Genomic DNA, 19,130 nt, shown 5'->3' on the forward strand with positions numbered 1-19,130 from the left:
CAGAACACTTTTCCGAGTTATATTTTTCAACCACCCATTATGTATTGGTTAAAATTTCATCAAGAACAGTGATTTAAATGTAATTTGGTTCTTAAATGTCAGCATATTGAAAATTATTTAGCCAGAGACAAGCATATAACAGCATAGCTGAATGTGACATTCGTACCCATCCCGAACGTACCAAAATAAGATTCGTCCCCCTACTATATTGACAGTTCATTTTGATTGTTTCAAATCCTTAGCTGTCTTGATGTTTGATTCATTTTAGATGCTATTTGGAGATAAACTATGTGACATTGACAAATACACTTTTGCTGAGCCAAAAATGATACATTATTTGTGAACATTTTATATAGTTATAGCAATTAATTTGAATGTGAATGTAAACTTAGGTGTGTGGTATGGCATAGTTTTTGTATCAGGTGTTACGAAAAGTATCACTTCTCCCTAAAGTCTCCCCACTTCTCCCTAAATTGACTGAAGGGAGAAGTCACTTCTCCCAAAAATTTCAGCCTAGTGAGAGCCCTGAAGGTCATTTTGATTGTTTCAAATCCTTAGCTGTCTTGGTTTTTGTTTCATTTTAGATGCTTTTTGCTGATAAACTATGTGACATTGACAAATACACTTTTGCTGAGCCAAAAACGATACATTATTTAATGAATACTTTTTATAGTTATAGCAATCAATTTCAATGTGAGTACAAAATGAGGTGTGTGGTAGGGCATAGTTTATGTATCAGGTGTTACGAAAAGTATCACTTCTCCCTAAAGTCTCCCCACTTCTCCCTAATTTGACTGAAGGGAGAAGTCACTTCTCCCAAAATTTTCAGCCTAGTGAGAGCCCTGGCAAGTCTTGCTATATTGTCTCCCTTTTTGTTGGAGATTCCACTACTTTCTATTTTTAGTATCAAGGGAAAATATTTTAGATTTTAGTAAGTCTTCAACATAGTCACTTCTAAGGTAATTATTGTTCTTTTTTAGGATCATAGATTAAAATAATTATTATACACTTTATTCTTTAGAAGAAATTTCATTTTTATACCCCGACAAACGAAGTTTGAGGGGGTATATAGGAGTGAGCTTGTCTGTCGGTCGGTCGGTCTGTCGGTTTTCATGGTTTCCGGACGATAACTCATGAAAGGCTAGACAGATTGAAAAAAATTTGGAACACAGGTGTAACATCAGAAGATATAGGTCAAGTTCGATATTGGGGCTGGTGGGGCCAAGGTCAAGGTCACTGTTACTAAAAATAGAAAAACGGTTTCTGGACGATAACTCATGAAAGGCTTGACAGATTTGAACAATTTTTGGTACACAGGTGTAACATCCGTAGATAAAGGCCAAGTTCGATATTGGGGCTGGTGGGGTCAAGGTCACTGTTACTAAAAATAGAAAAACGGTTTCCGGACGATAACTCATGAAAGGCTAGACAGATTTGAACAATTTTTGGTACACAGGTGTAACATCAGAAGATACAGGTCAAGTTCGATATTGGGGCTGGTGGGGCCAAGGTCAAGGTCATTGTTACTAAAAATAGAAAAACGGTTTCTGGACGATAACTCATGAAAGGCTTGACAGATTTGAACAATTTTTGGTACACAGGTGTAACATCAGAAGATACAGGTCAAGTTCGATATTGGGGCTGGTGGGGCCAAGGTCAAGGTCACTGTTACTAAAAATAGAAAAACGGTTTCCGGACGATAACTCATGAAAGGCTAGACAGATTTGAACAATTTTTGGTACACAGGTGTAACATCAGAAGAAACAGGTCAAGTTCGATATTGGGGCTGGTGGGGCCAAGGTCAAGGTCACTGTTACTAAAAATAGAAAAACGTTTTCCGGACGATAACTCATGAAAGGCTAGACAGATTTGAACAATTTTTGGTACACAGGTGTAACATCAGAAGATACAGGTCAAGTTCGATATTGGGGCTGGTGGGGCCAAGGTCAAGGTCACTGTTACTAAAAATAGAAAAACGGTTTCCGGACGATAACTCATGAAAGGCTAGACAGATTTGAACAATTTTTGGTACACAGGTGTAACATCAGAAGATACAGGTCAAGTTCAATATTGGGGCTGGTGGGGCCAAGGTCAAGGTCACTGTTACTAAAAATAGAAAAACGTTTTCCGGACGATAACTCATAAAAGGCTAGACAGATTTGAACAATTTTTGGTACACAGGTGTAACATCAGAAGATACAGTTTGGTACACAGGTGTAACATCAGAAGATACAGGTCAAGTTCGATATTGGGGCTGGTGGGGCCAAGGTCAAGGTCACTGTTACTTAAAATAGAAAAACGGTTTCCGGACGATAACTCATGAAAGGCTAGACAGATTTGAACAATTTTTGGTACACAGGTGTAACATCAGAAGATACAGGCCAAGTTTGATATTGGGGCTGGTGGGGCCAAGGTCAAGGTCACTGTTACTAAAAGTAGAAAAACGGTTTCCGGACTAGAACTTGTTGATGGCTTATTCTATTTGGGGGGTACGGATAGACTCATCTGATGCTGGCAGCTTTTTGATAACAAAGCTCTCCAATAATTTGAAATTGTATATTTAACCTCGCCATCGGGTAATTTAATACCCATTCGACAAGCACGCTACAGATTTCATTAAGTCTGTAAGTATTAAAATCAATAACAATATAAATTTAAAATAAAAAAAGCAACAGTAAATGTAGCGTGGATACTTTGGACCATGAAATATATCGATCGACGAAGTCTATTCATTTTGACAGTTGGGCGAAAATATATTCAAAGGGTGATGGGGTTTACATATAGTGCGCGAAAGCGCTAAATTTAGCCAATGATTGAGCTAGGTGATTACGTCATTTGTATTCACTTTGTATAATGCACGCCTCGGAGCATCCCGTAATGATTCGAGATAAAACTCGGCCTTTTCCGTATTTGTTCTACTTCTATTTTTGAAAACTTACTAGAGCGTGACTCGATCTGTACTGTCTTCTTTATACTGGTAGTGTAAACATGCCACTTATAGGCTGTTTACACTCGACTACATAGGGGAGTTAAGTTCATGTTTATTCTACTTTCCTTTTTAACATTTTGTGGTCTAGAAAAAGCCACTCGCAGAATTGTGCGAGCTTGAATAAAAGTCACTCGCAATTTGTAAATGTCGCTCGCATTTTGCGAGTATGCGAGTCTAAATTCGAACCCTGCTGTGACAAGTCCTGTCAGTGATTATCCAGGCAACATGTTTGACCAGTATGTTTTTCAATATTCTTTGAGAGCAAATATCAAGCTATATTGACATAGGTTAAACTTTTTTACTCAGGTGAGCAATTTAGGGCCATCATGGCCCTCTTGTTTTATATATGTATTTTCCAAATAACACTGGTATAGTTCCAAGACAACCCCCAATCATATTGCCAATTTGTATGGTAAATTTATGACTTTTAGCACAGACTGGTGAGATATGACTAAAAAAAAATAAACACCCAATTCCTAACTGTATTAAATGTTTTATGTACAGTGTCAACATATTTCTTGAACAGCCATGGCAATAGATCTTGTTTAAAATAAGAATATGGTTTTCATCCAATGAAGGTTGTGCCACAAGTTATTCCGCCTGACAGTGGTAATGGAAATGGGGGTCCTCCACCAGCCAGCGGCCGGGCCTCATACAGGGGTGGAGCCAGGGAGTCCAAGCCGGGCATGGCAGGTGGGGAAGGGATGAGAGCACCAGCAGACGAGATGGCCAGACTCTCCATGGGTGGGGGCGATGGCAGGGGAGACCGGCGCAGGACGTATGGAGAGGAGCCACGTACTAGGCCTGCACACATCACTGATAAGAGTGGTAAGTTGGATGCCTTGTTGATAATAATCAAGTTGACAGAAATGTATCATGTTTTTAGATGATGATCTCTTGGATCCTGTGATCTTACTATTAATTTCTGAGGGTTACTTGTATTTTCTTTTGAAAATGTTTCGCATATATTTTAATTTAATTACATGGTTCTGGCTTGAATGTGATGATGAATGACTTAAAGTCAGAATTAAAAAATTGACAATTTTATATTTTATTTTGTACATGATTACAGGCACATCAGGGCAGCCAATCCCACTGAAGACCAACTATTTTGGCCTAGAGCAGGCCCCTGACTGGCACCTGTATCAGTACCATGTAGACTACAATCCAGATATTGAATTCAAGAAAACGCGTATTGGTCTCCTCTACCATCATGAAGAGCTGTTGGGCAAGACCAAGGCTTTTGATGGCATGACGCTCTACCTGCCACACAAACTGCAGGACAATGTACATTACCTTGCCTCAAACATTTTTAGAACCATATTCAATAACTAGTATATTCCTTGTTTTCTCTAGTTTGGCAGAATAATCATGGATGTTGACAAAAGTGATGACTTAACAACTTAAGAAAAAACCCCGATGACCTCATTTTTCTTGCACCAAATTTGTAACATGTTTGATGTAATAGACTGCTCAAAATTGTTTTCTTAATATGTTGCATGATTTCAAAAGGTTGAAGAAGGAGCCCACACACCAATGTGCACTTACTTTTACTATGTGTGCAGGTGACCGAAGTTTTCTCAGAGAGAAGGTCGGACAGCGCCAAGGTAAAGATCACCATCAAACTGACAAATGAGCTGCCTCCAAACTCCCCTCAGTGTATCCAGGTCTACAACATTATCTTTAGGAGGTAATACTGTATAGGCACTGTTGCTGCTTATGTCACCCTCAGCAAAATGACTTGTGCATGTATGATAGTTTACAAGAATGTCATTGTATGACCTTTTGGTTTGGTCAAACTTGGCCAAAATGTTGACTGATTGGTCAAAATGATTGATAGATGTGGAAAGTAAGTAGTTTTTACATGATCTAATGTTGATCGTGATGTTGAAGTTAAGAATTCTGATCATGATCTGATTATGTTCATGCATGCACATGCCTATCATATTGTAGCCCATAAAATCATCATAAAATGTTACCTATTGTATTACAGAGTCTTAGCAGCCATTGAGATGCAGCAGATTGGTAGGAACTACTACAACCCAGCCCAGCAAGTGACCATCCCTCAACACAAGTAAGCAACCTGATATTTCATTTGTTAGTTTAGTACATAAATTGTGGAGATGTGTTCAGTGAACGTTTATATTGTAGGTGCCTACCTATCATCTCTCACCTCTCCATTTATTTTTTTAAATTTGATGCTTTAAGCACTTACACTTATTAAAAACGTATATGAACTTTATTTACATATTTCAAGATGATAAATACTTCCAACTGTATTTTCTCTTTTCTCTAGGTTGTGTGTGATGCCAGGATTCGTCACATCCATTCTGCAGTATGAGTCAAACGTGCTGCTGAACTGTGATATCTCCCATAAGATCCTGCGTAGTGACACTGTCCTAGACATCATGTACGACATGTATGCCCGCATGGGGGATAACTTCTACGACGCATGCACAAGAAAACTGGTCGGCACCATCATCATGACCAGGTGAGGTTTTGTCCTTCACTGTAAAGTAAGAAATGGTAAGAACATTTTAGATTATGGAAAGTGCTCGGGAGGCAAATGAAAATAAATGCTTTGCCATCTTGTCATTAACGTTGCTAGCTAACTTTGCATATTATTTCTTTCATTTCAAACCTTGTAGGTACAACAATAAGACGTACCGAGTGGATGACATTTGCTGGGACATGCATCCTACGGACTCGTTCGAATTGAGGGACAAGTCCAAAATAACATACAAGGAGTATTATCAGAAGGTAGGATTTAATGTTCCACTGTAAGATTGGTTTTGTGACTAAGGATAAATGGCTGAATAACAGTTTAATGATGGTAACAAACTAGTTGGAAATTAATCATTTCTGTTCTAAGCATTCTTTGTGAAAATATCTGTGCATGTATGCCTTTGGTCAAACATCAGTTTGTTTTGGAAGCCCTATTTTTATTTAAGGAATCCGTTGTACAAATAAGCTAGTCATTTGATCCTGGCGGTCAATATGATTAAATGGATGCCTGGGGACCCCATAAAATTTTGGTACTGTTTTAAAGGGTTTTGCCAACTGATTGAAAACTGAAATGACCATTATGGTCAAAACAGCTTGAATGCAATATTTATTTTTTATCTCAATAATATTAACATATTCTTCTTTGACCTATTAAACCATTTTAAATGATGCCCAAAGGCTACCAGGCATCAAATTATCACATTGTATATCATGTATTCTATGTTCAAGTTGTGGATACTGTGTTCACTTGCATGAATTTGACTTGTTGTTAGTCATTACTGGAAGAAATCACCCATACTTGATTACAGCATTATGAGCTGAACATAGCAGATGACCAGCAGCCTTTGCTTGTATCCAAGCCCAAGCCTAAGGACATCCGGCGAGGCATGAAGGAGAATCTGTACTTTATTCCAGAACTCTGCACTCTCACAGGTATGCTTTTGTATGAAACCAGTAAATATAAACGATTGACTGCTAGCAATTCTTTATTGAGCCCATGTTTAGATGTTCTAGTTTCTAATTTTTAATTAGATATCGAAAAAATATTGTTTTCAGTATAATCATTTAGTAAACAGTTGTGACATCTAGAGGTGTAACCATTCACCAACCTCACAACCCTTTCTGCTTTTGATGATTATTTCATTATCAATTTTACTAAGACTGTGATTATAACCATTTATTCCACAGGTTTGAACTTGCATACTTTTTATGAATACTTGATTACCGATTGTTAGAAGACTGATTATCACATTTATTCCACAGGTCTGAACTTAAATGCTTTTTTTGTTTGCTTTATTACCGATTGTAAGAAGTCTCTGTTTATCCTCAGGTTTGTCTGATGATGCGAGGGCGGACTTCACTGTCATGAAGGATGTTGCTGTACACACAAGGGTGGCCCCATCTAGCAGGGAACAGACCCTCACAGGGTTCATCTCACAGATCAACAGGTAAATAATTGAGGTATCGAGTTAAAGTGTAAGGAAGTTTAAGTGAAGGCCATCTACCTAGAAGAGGGTAAAAGAAGGCTGTTTTTTTTTCATTTCAAGAATTCAACTGAATTTATTTTCCATAATGCAAAATGTGTGCTTTTCTTTTTGTGTTCAAATATAGTTATTTGATGTAATTGTTACGAAAGTAGCAAGGCAGTCTTTTGTTCATTGTATGTTCTCTGTAAATATGTGATGCAATCAAATCTGCAAATACCAGGCCACATGCAAAAATGCTGTAATGTGAGTCCGTTAGTTTACAGAAAATTAAACCACAGTCACTCTTAAAAAATCAGCTTGTTGAAAAAAATCCAATTATCGCTTTATTTCATTATCTCGTGTGGCCTGGGTTTTTAAGCATGCCGGTTTTTAAGCATGTGGCACATGTTATATTTTATATGATTTCAGAAACGAGAAGGTTCGTGTAGAAATGGGTGGCTGGGGCCTCAAGTTCACTGACAGTTTGGTCACACTGAGTGCTCGTGTGATGCCCCAGGAGAAGATATTCCAGCAGAATGGAGAGGTACGTTATCCTGTTAAAAGTTATTGTGAGACATGATAGTGTATCTTAAATGCATATTACTAAAAAAATGCTTCTTATAACTCAGTGTTCGACACTAACGGGGTCCCGGGATCCCGAGGACACCAATGTTTCGGGAGGGACACCTGAACTACAAAGTCCGGTATTCTGTCGGGACACTTAAATTTTTACTGATAAAAGCTAAATATCAATAAATAAATAGCATTTCATTAATTTATTATTGAAATTTGGGGGTTACCTAAATTTGGGCCCCCAAAATTTCTTAAAAGTGCTGTGCATGTAAAAATGATATTATCATGAATACGTTGCACACACTAAAGCGAAAGTATGGCTGACTTCTTGACTATAGTTACGTCATGAATCTATAAATAAACAGGTCATTTCACAGTGCGCATGCAAGTTAACGCTTCCGTTTTGTTGTCATTATTAACAAGGTCAGAGGTGACAGACTTTTATTATCGGTACAATAATTATGTTGAATTAGTTTGCTTGTGTGTCAGAACCGCCCAAAAAAGATGCCAACACTACTGACTTTGATGCCTTAATGATGCGACCTTCAAGTTGTTACAGTAACATTTACGGCACAAATTCCGGAATCCTACTATTTAACATTCTTTGTTTTATGCTTTGATCAAAACAACATAGAAATAAAATTCCCATAGTTTTAGCAATGCAATCAATGTATAAAATTTTACGACATTTTGGCGCGAAAATTGACATACACAATTTTTCGGTGGTCTGCTCTTCCAGTATGCACTACACCTGTTGGGCAGTCTGATTGATTGATCAACAGCTCTACTAAATACAGTAGAAACTCACTAAACCGGACAAGGTCCCGACTGGGCAAAATTTCCGGTTAAGTGAGGGTTCCGGTTTAGTGAGGATTTGATGTACAGAGTAAGTTTACTCAAAATATTAACTGAGTTAACCTTTAAAGCGAAGTTGAAAACTGGAATAAAATGAAAATACATAAAGATAACATTTATTTTACATCAACAATGGTTCAAGTAACTTGAAATAATGCATAGAATATATATTCGTTAATACATGTATATCAATGTGCATGCAAAAGTGATAAACATAATTAAACATTTCTGCGTTTTTATAATCATCCTTTTTTTCAAGTCTTAAAATAAAACAACTCGCGAAAATGACCACTTCATCACCAATCGAAGTTCTTGATTTGAGTAACAAACAAACAAATTATCCGATTATCTGTAATTTAATTCTTGTTAAGTATGTTTGATAGTTAAATTAACGCATCGCTCTAATTTGATTCAATCATAGAAGTCTTTGATTATCGTGCGGCAGTCAATCCATAGCGCAATCATCATTATCGATTATCGAGTTAACACAACATCACAGGTGCAATATTTAACGATGCACCGGCTGTCAAAACAGTGACACGCGATTCGCGAATTACTAGTACACAAAATCATTTTGACATGTTGGACAAATATATGTCCGGTTTTGTGAGGTAAAATTACGTTGACAACTAACAAATTTTCTCGATTTTTTGTCCGGTATCCGGAATTCCAGGGTTTCGGTTTTGTAGGGATTTTTTTACATTGAAAATAGAAGGGGAAAACCTGAACTCTGAAAAAAGTCTAGTATCCCGAGGATTCCGGTTTTGTGGAGTTCCGGTTTAGTGAGTTTCTTCTGTATAGACTGGAGTTTTCACAAGCCAGATGTAATATTCCAACTGTTTCTCAATCAAAAGCACTGACATATGACAAGACCCTGAACCATGACATATTTTATGCGTATTTTCTGAAAATCTAAAAATACTACCAACTATCAAGTTTTTGTTTACATTTTATCCATCTTTGTTTTTGACTGAAAACAAATTGGACTTAGACATTCTACCGCTTTTGAACCCAATCTACTGACTCGGAGACCCAAATCTTCCTCTTGCCATTGCCAGAGGTTCATATGTCTGACATTGTGCTACTAACTTGTCATTACATGCTGTTGAAAACATGTATAATATGAGCCGCGTCGCGCGATTTTGGGCCTTTGGACATATAATGCTATTACAATGTTTTAAGGTATTTGAATGGAATGATGTTTCAGGAAGATATTCTAAAAAATTCATGATGATATCACTTAGATTGCGTAAGATACGTGCTTACAAGTAAGACCATGTATTGCGCATTTTGAATACTAAATTTGACGTCATTCAAATGTCGTCATTACGAAAGCACATTATTCAAATGACGTGCAAAATTAATGTATCGATATCACATTTAGCTTATAATTTAAATTCTTTTCTTATCATAGAATCTTCAATGACCATAAATTAAGTTAAAATAATGAATCAGTTTAGTATTTTTAATACATAAATTTAGCAGTTTTAAACACAGACTATTAATGCAGGCATATGTCGGGACGAAATCCATGGTTGCTATGGCAACATGAGTAAACCAATGGTCATAAATTGTCGAGAAAATGACGCACCAATGACAAACCTTAAAAAGAAAGAAGTTTGGAAGAAATTGATTTACGGTACATAGAAAAATCATTATTTTTGGCATTTTTTATTAATGATTATTTCATTTGTAATAATTATGTCCGAAGGCCCAAAATCACGCGATGCGGCTTATATGGTGTTTAAAAGACACTGTATTTCCATGGTAAATACAATATTAAAACAGGTTAAGTAATGTAAAAAATGGAAGGGACTCATAATTTCAGGAAGGGACACCTGATTTCAAATGTTGGTGTCCCTTCGGGATCCCTTGAAAAAATGGTTAGTGTCGACCCCTGTAACTTGAACAATGTTTAGGTATTTTATTTCCCAATAAAATGTAATGCTGTTGGGCTTTTCTTATATGAAGATTGAAATGAAATCTAACTTGATTATGAGATTGGTTGTGTCCTGAGCTTAACTCATATGATTGTTGCAAGTACAATGTCTTCTTTACCAATTAAATGAGAATTTGAATTTTCTCTCATTGCAGCTGAACTACAAGCAGGAGGATGCGGACTGGAGCAGGGACATGAGAGGGAAGCGATTGATCACCCCCGTGAACCTGCAGAACTGGGTTGTCATCTTCTTCCGTCGTAACAACCAGCAGGCCCAGGAGTTTGTGCAGACTCTGTCCCGCGTTGGCCCACCGATGGGCATGATGATCAACAACCCACAACCGTATGTATTACTTTGCACTTTAATAACTTGTTAAATGAGACAAAAGATAGTTCACAAGTACATTTTTTGAAGGCACTGTTCAGAGATGGCAGTATTAATTTTTTATTAAGGTGTTTGAAATTGAATCCGCGACTGGTAAATATTTGTATGATCAATCAGAATCATTTTGTAAATTCAAACCTAAAATAATTTAAATTTTTAATAGTCTTGCCTATGTAGATATGTAGATAAAGCATTCTCTTGAACATTTTACAATGATAATGAACAAATAGAACTCGTATTTGAATTTGATCATTGTAGAAGTGTTTTTCTTCACAATTCATGCAAAACAACCCGCTTTAATGTATGCTCTTTATTATGCCCCCCTTCGAAGAAAAGGGGTATATATTGCTTTGCACATGTAGGTCGGTAGGTCGGTCCGTCGGTAGACCAAAGCTTGTCCAAGTGATAACTCAACAATTCCTGGACGTATGGTCATCAAACTTGACATGAAGGTTGGGCCTGACCAGTAGATGTCCCCTATTGATTTTAGGGCTCATCGGGTCAAAGGTAAAGGTAACAGTGACCTTTAATGGTAAAAGAATGTTGAAGCTTGTCCAAGTGATAACTCAACAATGCCTAGACCTATGGTCATCAAACTTGATATTGAAGTTGGGCCTGACCACTAGATGACCCCTATTGTTTTGGGGGGTAATCGGGCCAAAGGTCAAGATCACGGTAACCTTGAATGGTAAAAGGTTGTCCGTGTGATAACTCGACAATGCCTGCACCCATGGCCCTCATATTTGACTTGGAGGTTGGGCCTGACCAGTAGATGACCCCTATTGTTTTCTGGGGTCATCGGACTAAAGGTCAAGGTCACAGTGACCTTGAACGATTGAAGGTTGTCCGTGTGATTACTCGACAATGCCTGCACCCATGACCCTCATACTTGACTTGGAGGTTGGGCCTGACCAGTGGATGACACCTATTGTTTTGGGGGGTCATTGAGCCAAAGGTCAAAGTCACAGTGACCTTGAATGGTTAAATGTAATCCTTGTGATAACTCGACAATGCCTGCACCCATGGCCCTCAAACTTGACTTGGAGGTTGGGCCTGACCAGTAGATGACCCCTATTGTTTTTGGGGGTCATCGGGCCAAAGGTCAAGGTCACAGTGACCTTGAATGGTTAAAGGTTGTCCCAGTAATAACTCGACATTGCCTGCACCCATGGCCCTTAAACTTGACTTGGAGGTTGGGCCTGACCAGAAGATGGCCCCTATTGATTTTAGGGGTCATTGGGCCAAAGGTCACGGTCACAGTGACCTTTAATGATAAAGGTTGTCTGAGTGATAACTCAACAATGGCTACACCCATGGCCCTCAAACTTGACTTGGAGATGGGCCTGACCAGTAGATGACCCCTATTGATTCTAGAGGTCAAAGGTCAAGGACACATTGACCTTGAAAGCAAACTGGACAATTCCTGGACCTATGGTTATTAAACTTGACATTAAGGTTGGGCCTGACCAGTAGATGCCCCCTCTTGACTTTGGGGGTCATCGGGTCAAGGTCACAGTAATCTTTAATGCAAAAAAGTTAACAAATCACCTCCCAGTGATATTTCAACAATGTCTGAACCTATGATCATCAGACTTGACATGGAAGTTGGGCATGACCAGTAGATGACCTTTATTGATTTTAGGAGCCACAGGGTCAAAGGTCAAGTTCACAGTGACCTTGAATGCGAAAATGTTTTGAGTGATAACTCGACAATGATTTTAGGGGTCAGCGGGTCACGGTCACAGTGACCTTGAACGAAAAAAGCTTGTCTGTGTGATGAATTGTCAGTGCCTGCACCCATGGCCCTCAAAACTTCACATTTGGTGTCCAGCTGATGACTCCTATGGATTTTTAGGTCAAAGGTCATGGTCATAACACACTCCAGCATCACACTTTGAATGTTCATAATCTTAAAACTGCATCAACCATGTCATTGACAAATCAGCTGTCATTTCGGTCCATGCATATTTCATTTAATTGTCCATATAATCCTGACAACATGGCGCTCAAGGTGGGGGGGAAACATCTCTTGTTAATAGCTGTTTTTAAAACTGTACAACTGTAATTTGATAGGTCAGGGTTCGAATTTAACTTTGAGGAGCACTCGCAATATTTTGCGAGTGCATTTTGAGGCAACTCGCAAAATAAAAAATCAACTTGCCTTATAATATTGTCTAATTAAAGTAGAAATTTACACCTAAGACATATTATGAATATTAAAAGGTATCAATCTTTAGTGACTCGACTACTAGAACTTATTGATGGCTTATTCTATTTGGGGGGTACGGAAAGACTCATCATATGCTTGCAGCTTTTTGATAACAAAGATGCCCAATAATTTGACATTGTTCACTTTGTATATTTACCCTCGCCATCGGGTAATTTAATACCCATTCGACAAGCACGCTACAGATTTCATTAAGTCTGTAAGTATTAAAATCAATAACATTATAAATTTGAAATAAAAAAAAGAACAGTAAATGTAGCGTGGATACTTTGGACCATGAAATATATCGATCGACAAAGTCTACTGTATTCATTTTGACAGTGGGGCGAAAATATTTTCAAAGGATGATGGGGTTTACATATAGTGCGCGGAAGCGCTAAATTTAGCCAATGATTGAGCTAGGTGATTACGTCATTTGTATTCACTTTGTATAATGCACGCCTCGGAGCATCCCGGAAAGATTCGAGATAAAACTCGGCCTTTCCGTATTTGTTCTATTTTTGAAAACTTACTAGAGCGGGACTCCGCACTGTCTTCTTTATAGTGGTAGTGTAAACATGCCACTTATAGGCTGTTTACACTCGACTACCTAGGGGAGTTAAGTTCATGTTTATTCTACTTTCCTTTTAACATTTTGTGGTCTAGAAAAAGCCACTCGCAGAATTTTGCAAGCTTGAATAAAAGTCACTCGCAATTTGTAAATGTCGCTCGCATTTTGCGAGTATGCGAGTCTAAATTCGAACCCTGTAGGAGTGTAATTATTGAAATATCATTCCTTTACTAATTGAGTCTTATTTGATGATTCAATGTATATACTTTCAGAGTGGAGTTACAGGATGACAGAAATGATTCTTACCTGACTGCTCTGCGACAGAACATTGGACCCCAGACGCAGATGGTCATGTGTATTGTGCCAACAAACAAGAAAGACAGATATGATGCAATCAAGAAATTCACCTGTGTTGACCATCCAGGTAATGATTTATTTTTAAGAAACTGTTCAGTAAGGTAATTTGGTTATTAATGTTAAAAAATATAATGTTTAACTTGATAATCCTTGCAAAGGTGATACCATATGAAATAAGAATCTGACTTAAACGTCAAATAAAAGAGTCTGTACGGGAAGGTCTCTGTTTTATGCTAAATAAAATTCTGATGGACCTTATGAAAGTACCTTGAGTTGGGACTGTGTGTATAAATGGAATAGCCCTTCCTTAACTTGATGGATCTAAGAAGGTAATTGATTAATTAGAATAACTAACGCCTTGTTTGTAACTTGTAAACAGATATTAATATCCAACTTGATTTTAGTTCCGAGCCAGGTGATTGTATCTAGGACCCTTAGCAAGAAGCAGATGATGATGTCTGTGGCGACCAAGGTGGCCATTCAGCTCAACTGCAAAATGGGTGGAGAGGTCTGGGCTCTGGAAATCCCAGTATGTAGCTGATTTGGATATTCCTTTATTAAGGATTAGTGTTTTTTTGTTATCATAAGTAACATTTATCATTTGAATGTCTTGAATGAAAGGGTTTGCCACATTGATATTGATAATTGTGTAAACTGCAGCACTTTATCTTCAAACTGTTGAAATCTATTGTCACTCTAACATTTAGATATTTCATCAGTAAAATTAAAGATTTGACTTTAAAAATGACTTGGAAGTATATGCAAGATATTGAACCAAAAATCACTAATACTAATATTTTTACCACCAGTTGAAAAACATGATGGTTGTGGGGATTGACAGCTACCATGACTCTGCGAAGAAAGGACGGTCAGTGGGTGGGGTAATCGCCTCCATGAACCAGGCTCTCACACGTTACTACTCTCGCTGCACATTCCAACACTCCATGCAGGAGCTTCTCGATGGCCTTAAAGTGTGCTTCAAGGGTAAGTGGGAGACATTTTGTTATACATCGAGTCATGCAAGAGGAGAATAGTCATTAACTATTTCAAGTTTTAAATTGGCCATCTTCAACCATCACAGTATAGGAATCTGAACTACATGTGTATGTCTTGTAGTGATAATAATTTTCAGTAATAATGATGTTAACATGTGAAGCTAATAATGATAAATTAAATAAAATAACTGGTAATTATGATGTTGACAAGTGAAGCTAGGAAGTCTCAGCAATAAAACCTTCAACAAAAGTTAATAAAAGAAAATGAAAGTAGTTAATGCCAACTGTTTAGGTCAAGAAAAGAAATACATTTATACATCTATAATCACGTTTAAAAGATTTTGTTGCTGCTGTGTGCCGGACTCTAATGTTGACAGCTAGTTGATGTTCGTAACCATTTCAGGCGCGCTGGAGAAGTTCCATGAGGTGAACAACTGTCTCCCTGAGCGTATCATCGTGTTCCGTGACGGTGTCGGTGATGGCCAGCTGCCCACGGTGTATGAACACGAGGTACCACAGATGCTGGATGCATTCAAGGCTGCTGGTGGACAGAACTACAAGTAGGTTTTAGGCTTATACCTGATGAAGATGTTGTTTGCATCAGATGTGGAAAGAAAATGTTGCAGAAAGAGGGTATAAAACAAACAAACTCGATATAGATATATATATATATATATATAAAAATATATTATGCTTTCGAACAGACAAAATAATTCAGCTTTTTTTCTACCATTTGCCTGGTTTTAGCTAGATGCCTGACTAAATTTATTTATTTCCATTTTGTTTAATCATTCAATGAATTAAAAAGCACGTGAACTGCTTAGGTTCTGTTTGGTGACTAACAAAAAAATCAAAATTAATTAATAGGTTGATTGTAATGTGATATGATTTAACATTCCAGCCCACGTGTAGGTGTGGTGGTGGTTAAGAAGAGGATCAACTCCCGATTCTTCGCCCGGGCCGGTCAGGGTCTGGGAAACCCTCCACCAGGCACAGTGATAGACAACACAGTCACCAAACCAGAATGGTAGGTAGAAGACAGATTTACAGTTGTAAAGCTCACATCTGAATTTGGTTTCATCCGTTAGCTGTTTCTTTGGTGCTGATAAGCAATCTCTGTTGGGGGAAATAGTGCATGAAAACCTGTAAGGGATATTGAAATTCAAGAGGTAACTTTGAAATTTGGGAAAAAGTAAAAACTTCATCAAGTGAAAAAACTGCCATCTTGAAATGCCTGGTTGAATACTGTAAGAGAAACTGCAGTTTGCTGGCATATCTTTCATAAATAAAAATATAACAAATACACTGTATTGACAATTCTGGGAAAATGCATTGCTGATGGTCACATTTTGAAATACTGATTACTCATGACAATGAATAGGAGAAACCTATTTTGTGCTACAAAATCTGTATAAAGAATGTGAGACAAATATGTCTTAAATCCCTGTAATGTGATTTGCAGGTACGACTTCTTCCTGGTATCCCAGTGTGTTCGCCAGGGTACTGTGACACCGACCCACTACAACATCATTCACGACAACACTGGCCTCAAACCCGACCATATGCAGAGGCTTACATACAAGCTGTGCCATCTGTACTACAACTGGCCGGTAGGATTTATGTTCCCATCTGCCTGCTTCAGTGTTTTGCATATTGCATTCAAATGCATTTTGGAAAGAAAATATTGATGAATCATATATTAGTAGTTTAAATGTATCGCATATTATTTGATTCTAGTTCATATACAAATGTGCTCTAAAAAAACCACATTCAATAGGGTTATCTGACCCTACCTATGAAATAGGCACCAACCCTGATGTTTTAAGTCAGTTGGTATATAAACAAAATTATAAACAATAAAATCATTATTTTTAATTTTTTTAAAGCTGCACTCTCACAGAACAATTTGACAATTTTTTTTTTGTCTTGGAATGAGCCATTTTTTGCGAAAATCCATGGAAACCAGTTATATAAGACTGATGACAAAAAATCAGATCGCAGTTTTTATATTTAATTCCAAAAATTGATGTTTTATGCATTTTTCTTAAACCGTTAGTAATGATTTAAGCCATAAAACATTAATTTTCTAACAAAAATATAAAAATCTACTATCTGATTTTTGTCAGCAATCATATCTTTGGTTTGCAAATATTTACGCAGCTTTCCAAAACAAAAAATAAAAAAGTTGTTAAAATGGTCAATCTGTGAGAGTGTAGCTTTAAGTCTGTGTTTATTATGTAGTTAACAACCCTTAAAGCTGACTGAAGATAATTTAAACACATTTCTTCAATGATGACAAAAAAATCCTACCTACCCAACCTGTTTATGATTAGGATGTAACCCTAACTAAACTATTTTAGTTTGGCCTAAGCATAGTGCATACCGGTAGTACAGACTAATTTACAAATAAGAAATGCACACAACACTAGCTTACAAGTAAAAAATGTTCATACCGATCTCTTACAGGGCACCATCAGAGTACCAGCCCCATGCCAGTATGCACACAAGCTGGCCTTCTTGGTTGGACAGAGCATCCACAAAGATCCGGCACTGGAGTTGTCCGACAAGCTGTATTTCTTGTAGAGCGGAAAGAAGTTCCATTCTCAGGGGTAGCCATCTCCACCATAAGTGTTCAGACATTGTATGATCAAACATGTGTCCAGTGGGTTTGGTGTGTTTAACTTTCATTTATATGGATGACTGTTAAAATTTGTCACATGTTTTAGCAATATTTTAGAGCGTTCAGTAGTTCTTATCTTTTATGAGATTACACCATATGGTGTGTATGCTGTTTTTTGTGAACTTTTTTGCAATGTACATAATAAGTATTTTTAAGTTTTCAAGCTGAGCTCAAATTTGTGTGAACTTAATCATGTACATATTTGATTATCTTAACCGTGGCATTTTCATAAGTTTTCAAGCTAAGCTCAAAGATTTTTCAACTTAGAACTTACTAGTCATCTTAATTTTTAAAGTGTTCTTTTTTATTTTTCGATGATAATTCCACTTTACTAATTTTAGTGCTTTAGAATATTTAGAACATGGGTTCTATAAAATAACTTAACTCGAGATCGAGATCTTTAAACTTTGGACTATTTTACAGTATTAACAAACTGAAGAAAGTGCCTTGAAATGAATATAAATTCCTTTGGAAAATATTCAAAGGAGGTTAAGCTTCTTTATCATGCTTTTGGGCATGAATTCCTTGCACTCCAGACCCTCAGCTATTTTGTATGCTGACAAATATCAGTTATTAGAACCCTTGGAAGCAGCGAATTTAAATTCTTAATTTGTGACTTGAAAAGTTGTGGTGAAGTATCCATTTTGATCTCAGACACTGTTTATATGTGACTTTGTTTAAAAAATTTGATATTGACGGTGTTATCATGTATGGGAGTGTTTTGTAAAGTGTTACAGTTTTTGTTTTGTTTTTATTCAAAATTCAAATGTTACTTTAACTTTGTTTCTCTTAAATAATCAGGTGTTTTAGTCCAGTTGTACTCTGTATTTGAGACAAGAAAGACATAAATGTGTAAATAGTGTATATAGAGTTAAAAGGGAAAGTGTTGATTGTTGAGAATAAAAAAAAACTTAGTGCTGTGAATGATTGTGATCATAAAACTTTAAAAATTCAATACTTTTACAGAAAGAAATTGTTAAAGTCAAAAGTAATAATTTGACATTGATGTAAACGCTAGAAGTGGCTTCTGTTGGTTTAATGGAAGTATTGGTAATCGTGAAGAATAAATCATTTGGATCCATTATTTTGAATGAATATGTGGTTATGAATACATTTAAAAATACCCGACTTTTAAAGAAGAAATTGTTAAAATAAATGTCAACTATTCAAATTGATGTATGGACTGTTGGCAGCAACTCGTGGGAGTGTATATAATTTATCAAATATTTTAGTTCAATGTTTATTTCCTTATTTTGTACTCATGTTATGAAAAGAGCAATAAAACTTTCGAAGCACATTTGTTACAGAATTTTCATCCTATTCAATCCATGCCGGGATGTGGACTTACGTGAAGAAAAATACACCCACCATTGTTAGCAAAATGTCAGACCTTGTTGACAGTGTTATATGACTAAAAGACTTGTTTAGCTGGAATGGTACCTAAAGAAACTTTGTCCATTTATTGTCAACAAACCTGAAAAGACAAGTTCATGTACCTTGGTTGTGTCAAAACAAATTTGGGATAGTCCAGTTAACACTAGCAGCAACCCTTTTGACTATCAGCCCATGATTACGAACAGCAAGTGTACCATCTTCTAGTTGATAGTTC

General features: G+C 37.0%; 1 protein-coding gene across 5 annotated transcripts in view; it reads left to right on the top strand.

Annotated features, from left to right (window-relative positions):
• LOC128230611 (piwi-like protein 1) overlaps nucleotides 1-18,818 on the top strand; it is a 37,521-nt gene extending 18,703 nt beyond the window's left edge. For all 5 annotated transcript variants that reach the window (XM_052943031.1, XM_052943030.1, XM_052943032.1 and 2 more), the window contains exons 3-19: nucleotides 3,568-3,817; nucleotides 4,062-4,276; nucleotides 4,555-4,679; nucleotides 4,983-5,063; nucleotides 5,286-5,480; nucleotides 5,638-5,749; nucleotides 6,304-6,427; nucleotides 6,825-6,942; nucleotides 7,390-7,504; nucleotides 10,483-10,670; nucleotides 13,762-13,913; nucleotides 14,251-14,375; nucleotides 14,656-14,830; nucleotides 15,245-15,401; nucleotides 15,743-15,868; nucleotides 16,304-16,451; nucleotides 17,308-18,818. In XM_052943031.1, the coding sequence (XP_052798991.1) occupies nucleotides 3,568-3,817; nucleotides 4,062-4,276; nucleotides 4,555-4,679; nucleotides 4,983-5,063; nucleotides 5,286-5,480; nucleotides 5,638-5,749; nucleotides 6,304-6,427; nucleotides 6,825-6,942; nucleotides 7,390-7,504; nucleotides 10,483-10,670; nucleotides 13,762-13,913; nucleotides 14,251-14,375; nucleotides 14,656-14,830; nucleotides 15,245-15,401; nucleotides 15,743-15,868; nucleotides 16,304-16,451; nucleotides 17,308-17,424 (2,523 nt within the window). In that variant the 3' untranslated portion in view covers nucleotides 17,425-18,818. The remainder of the gene's footprint in view (nucleotides 1-3,567; nucleotides 3,818-4,061; nucleotides 4,277-4,554; nucleotides 4,680-4,982; nucleotides 5,064-5,285; nucleotides 5,481-5,637; nucleotides 5,750-6,303; nucleotides 6,428-6,824; nucleotides 6,943-7,389; nucleotides 7,505-10,482; nucleotides 10,671-13,761; nucleotides 13,914-14,250; nucleotides 14,376-14,655; nucleotides 14,831-15,244; nucleotides 15,402-15,742; nucleotides 15,869-16,303; nucleotides 16,452-17,307) is intronic.
• The last annotated feature ends 312 nt before the right edge of the window (nucleotides 18,819-19,130 follow it).

This window comes from Mya arenaria, chromosome 4 (genome assembly GCF_026914265.1).
Source record: "Mya arenaria isolate MELC-2E11 chromosome 4, ASM2691426v1".
Lineage (NCBI taxonomy): Eukaryota > Metazoa > Mollusca > Bivalvia > Myida > Myidae > Mya > Mya arenaria.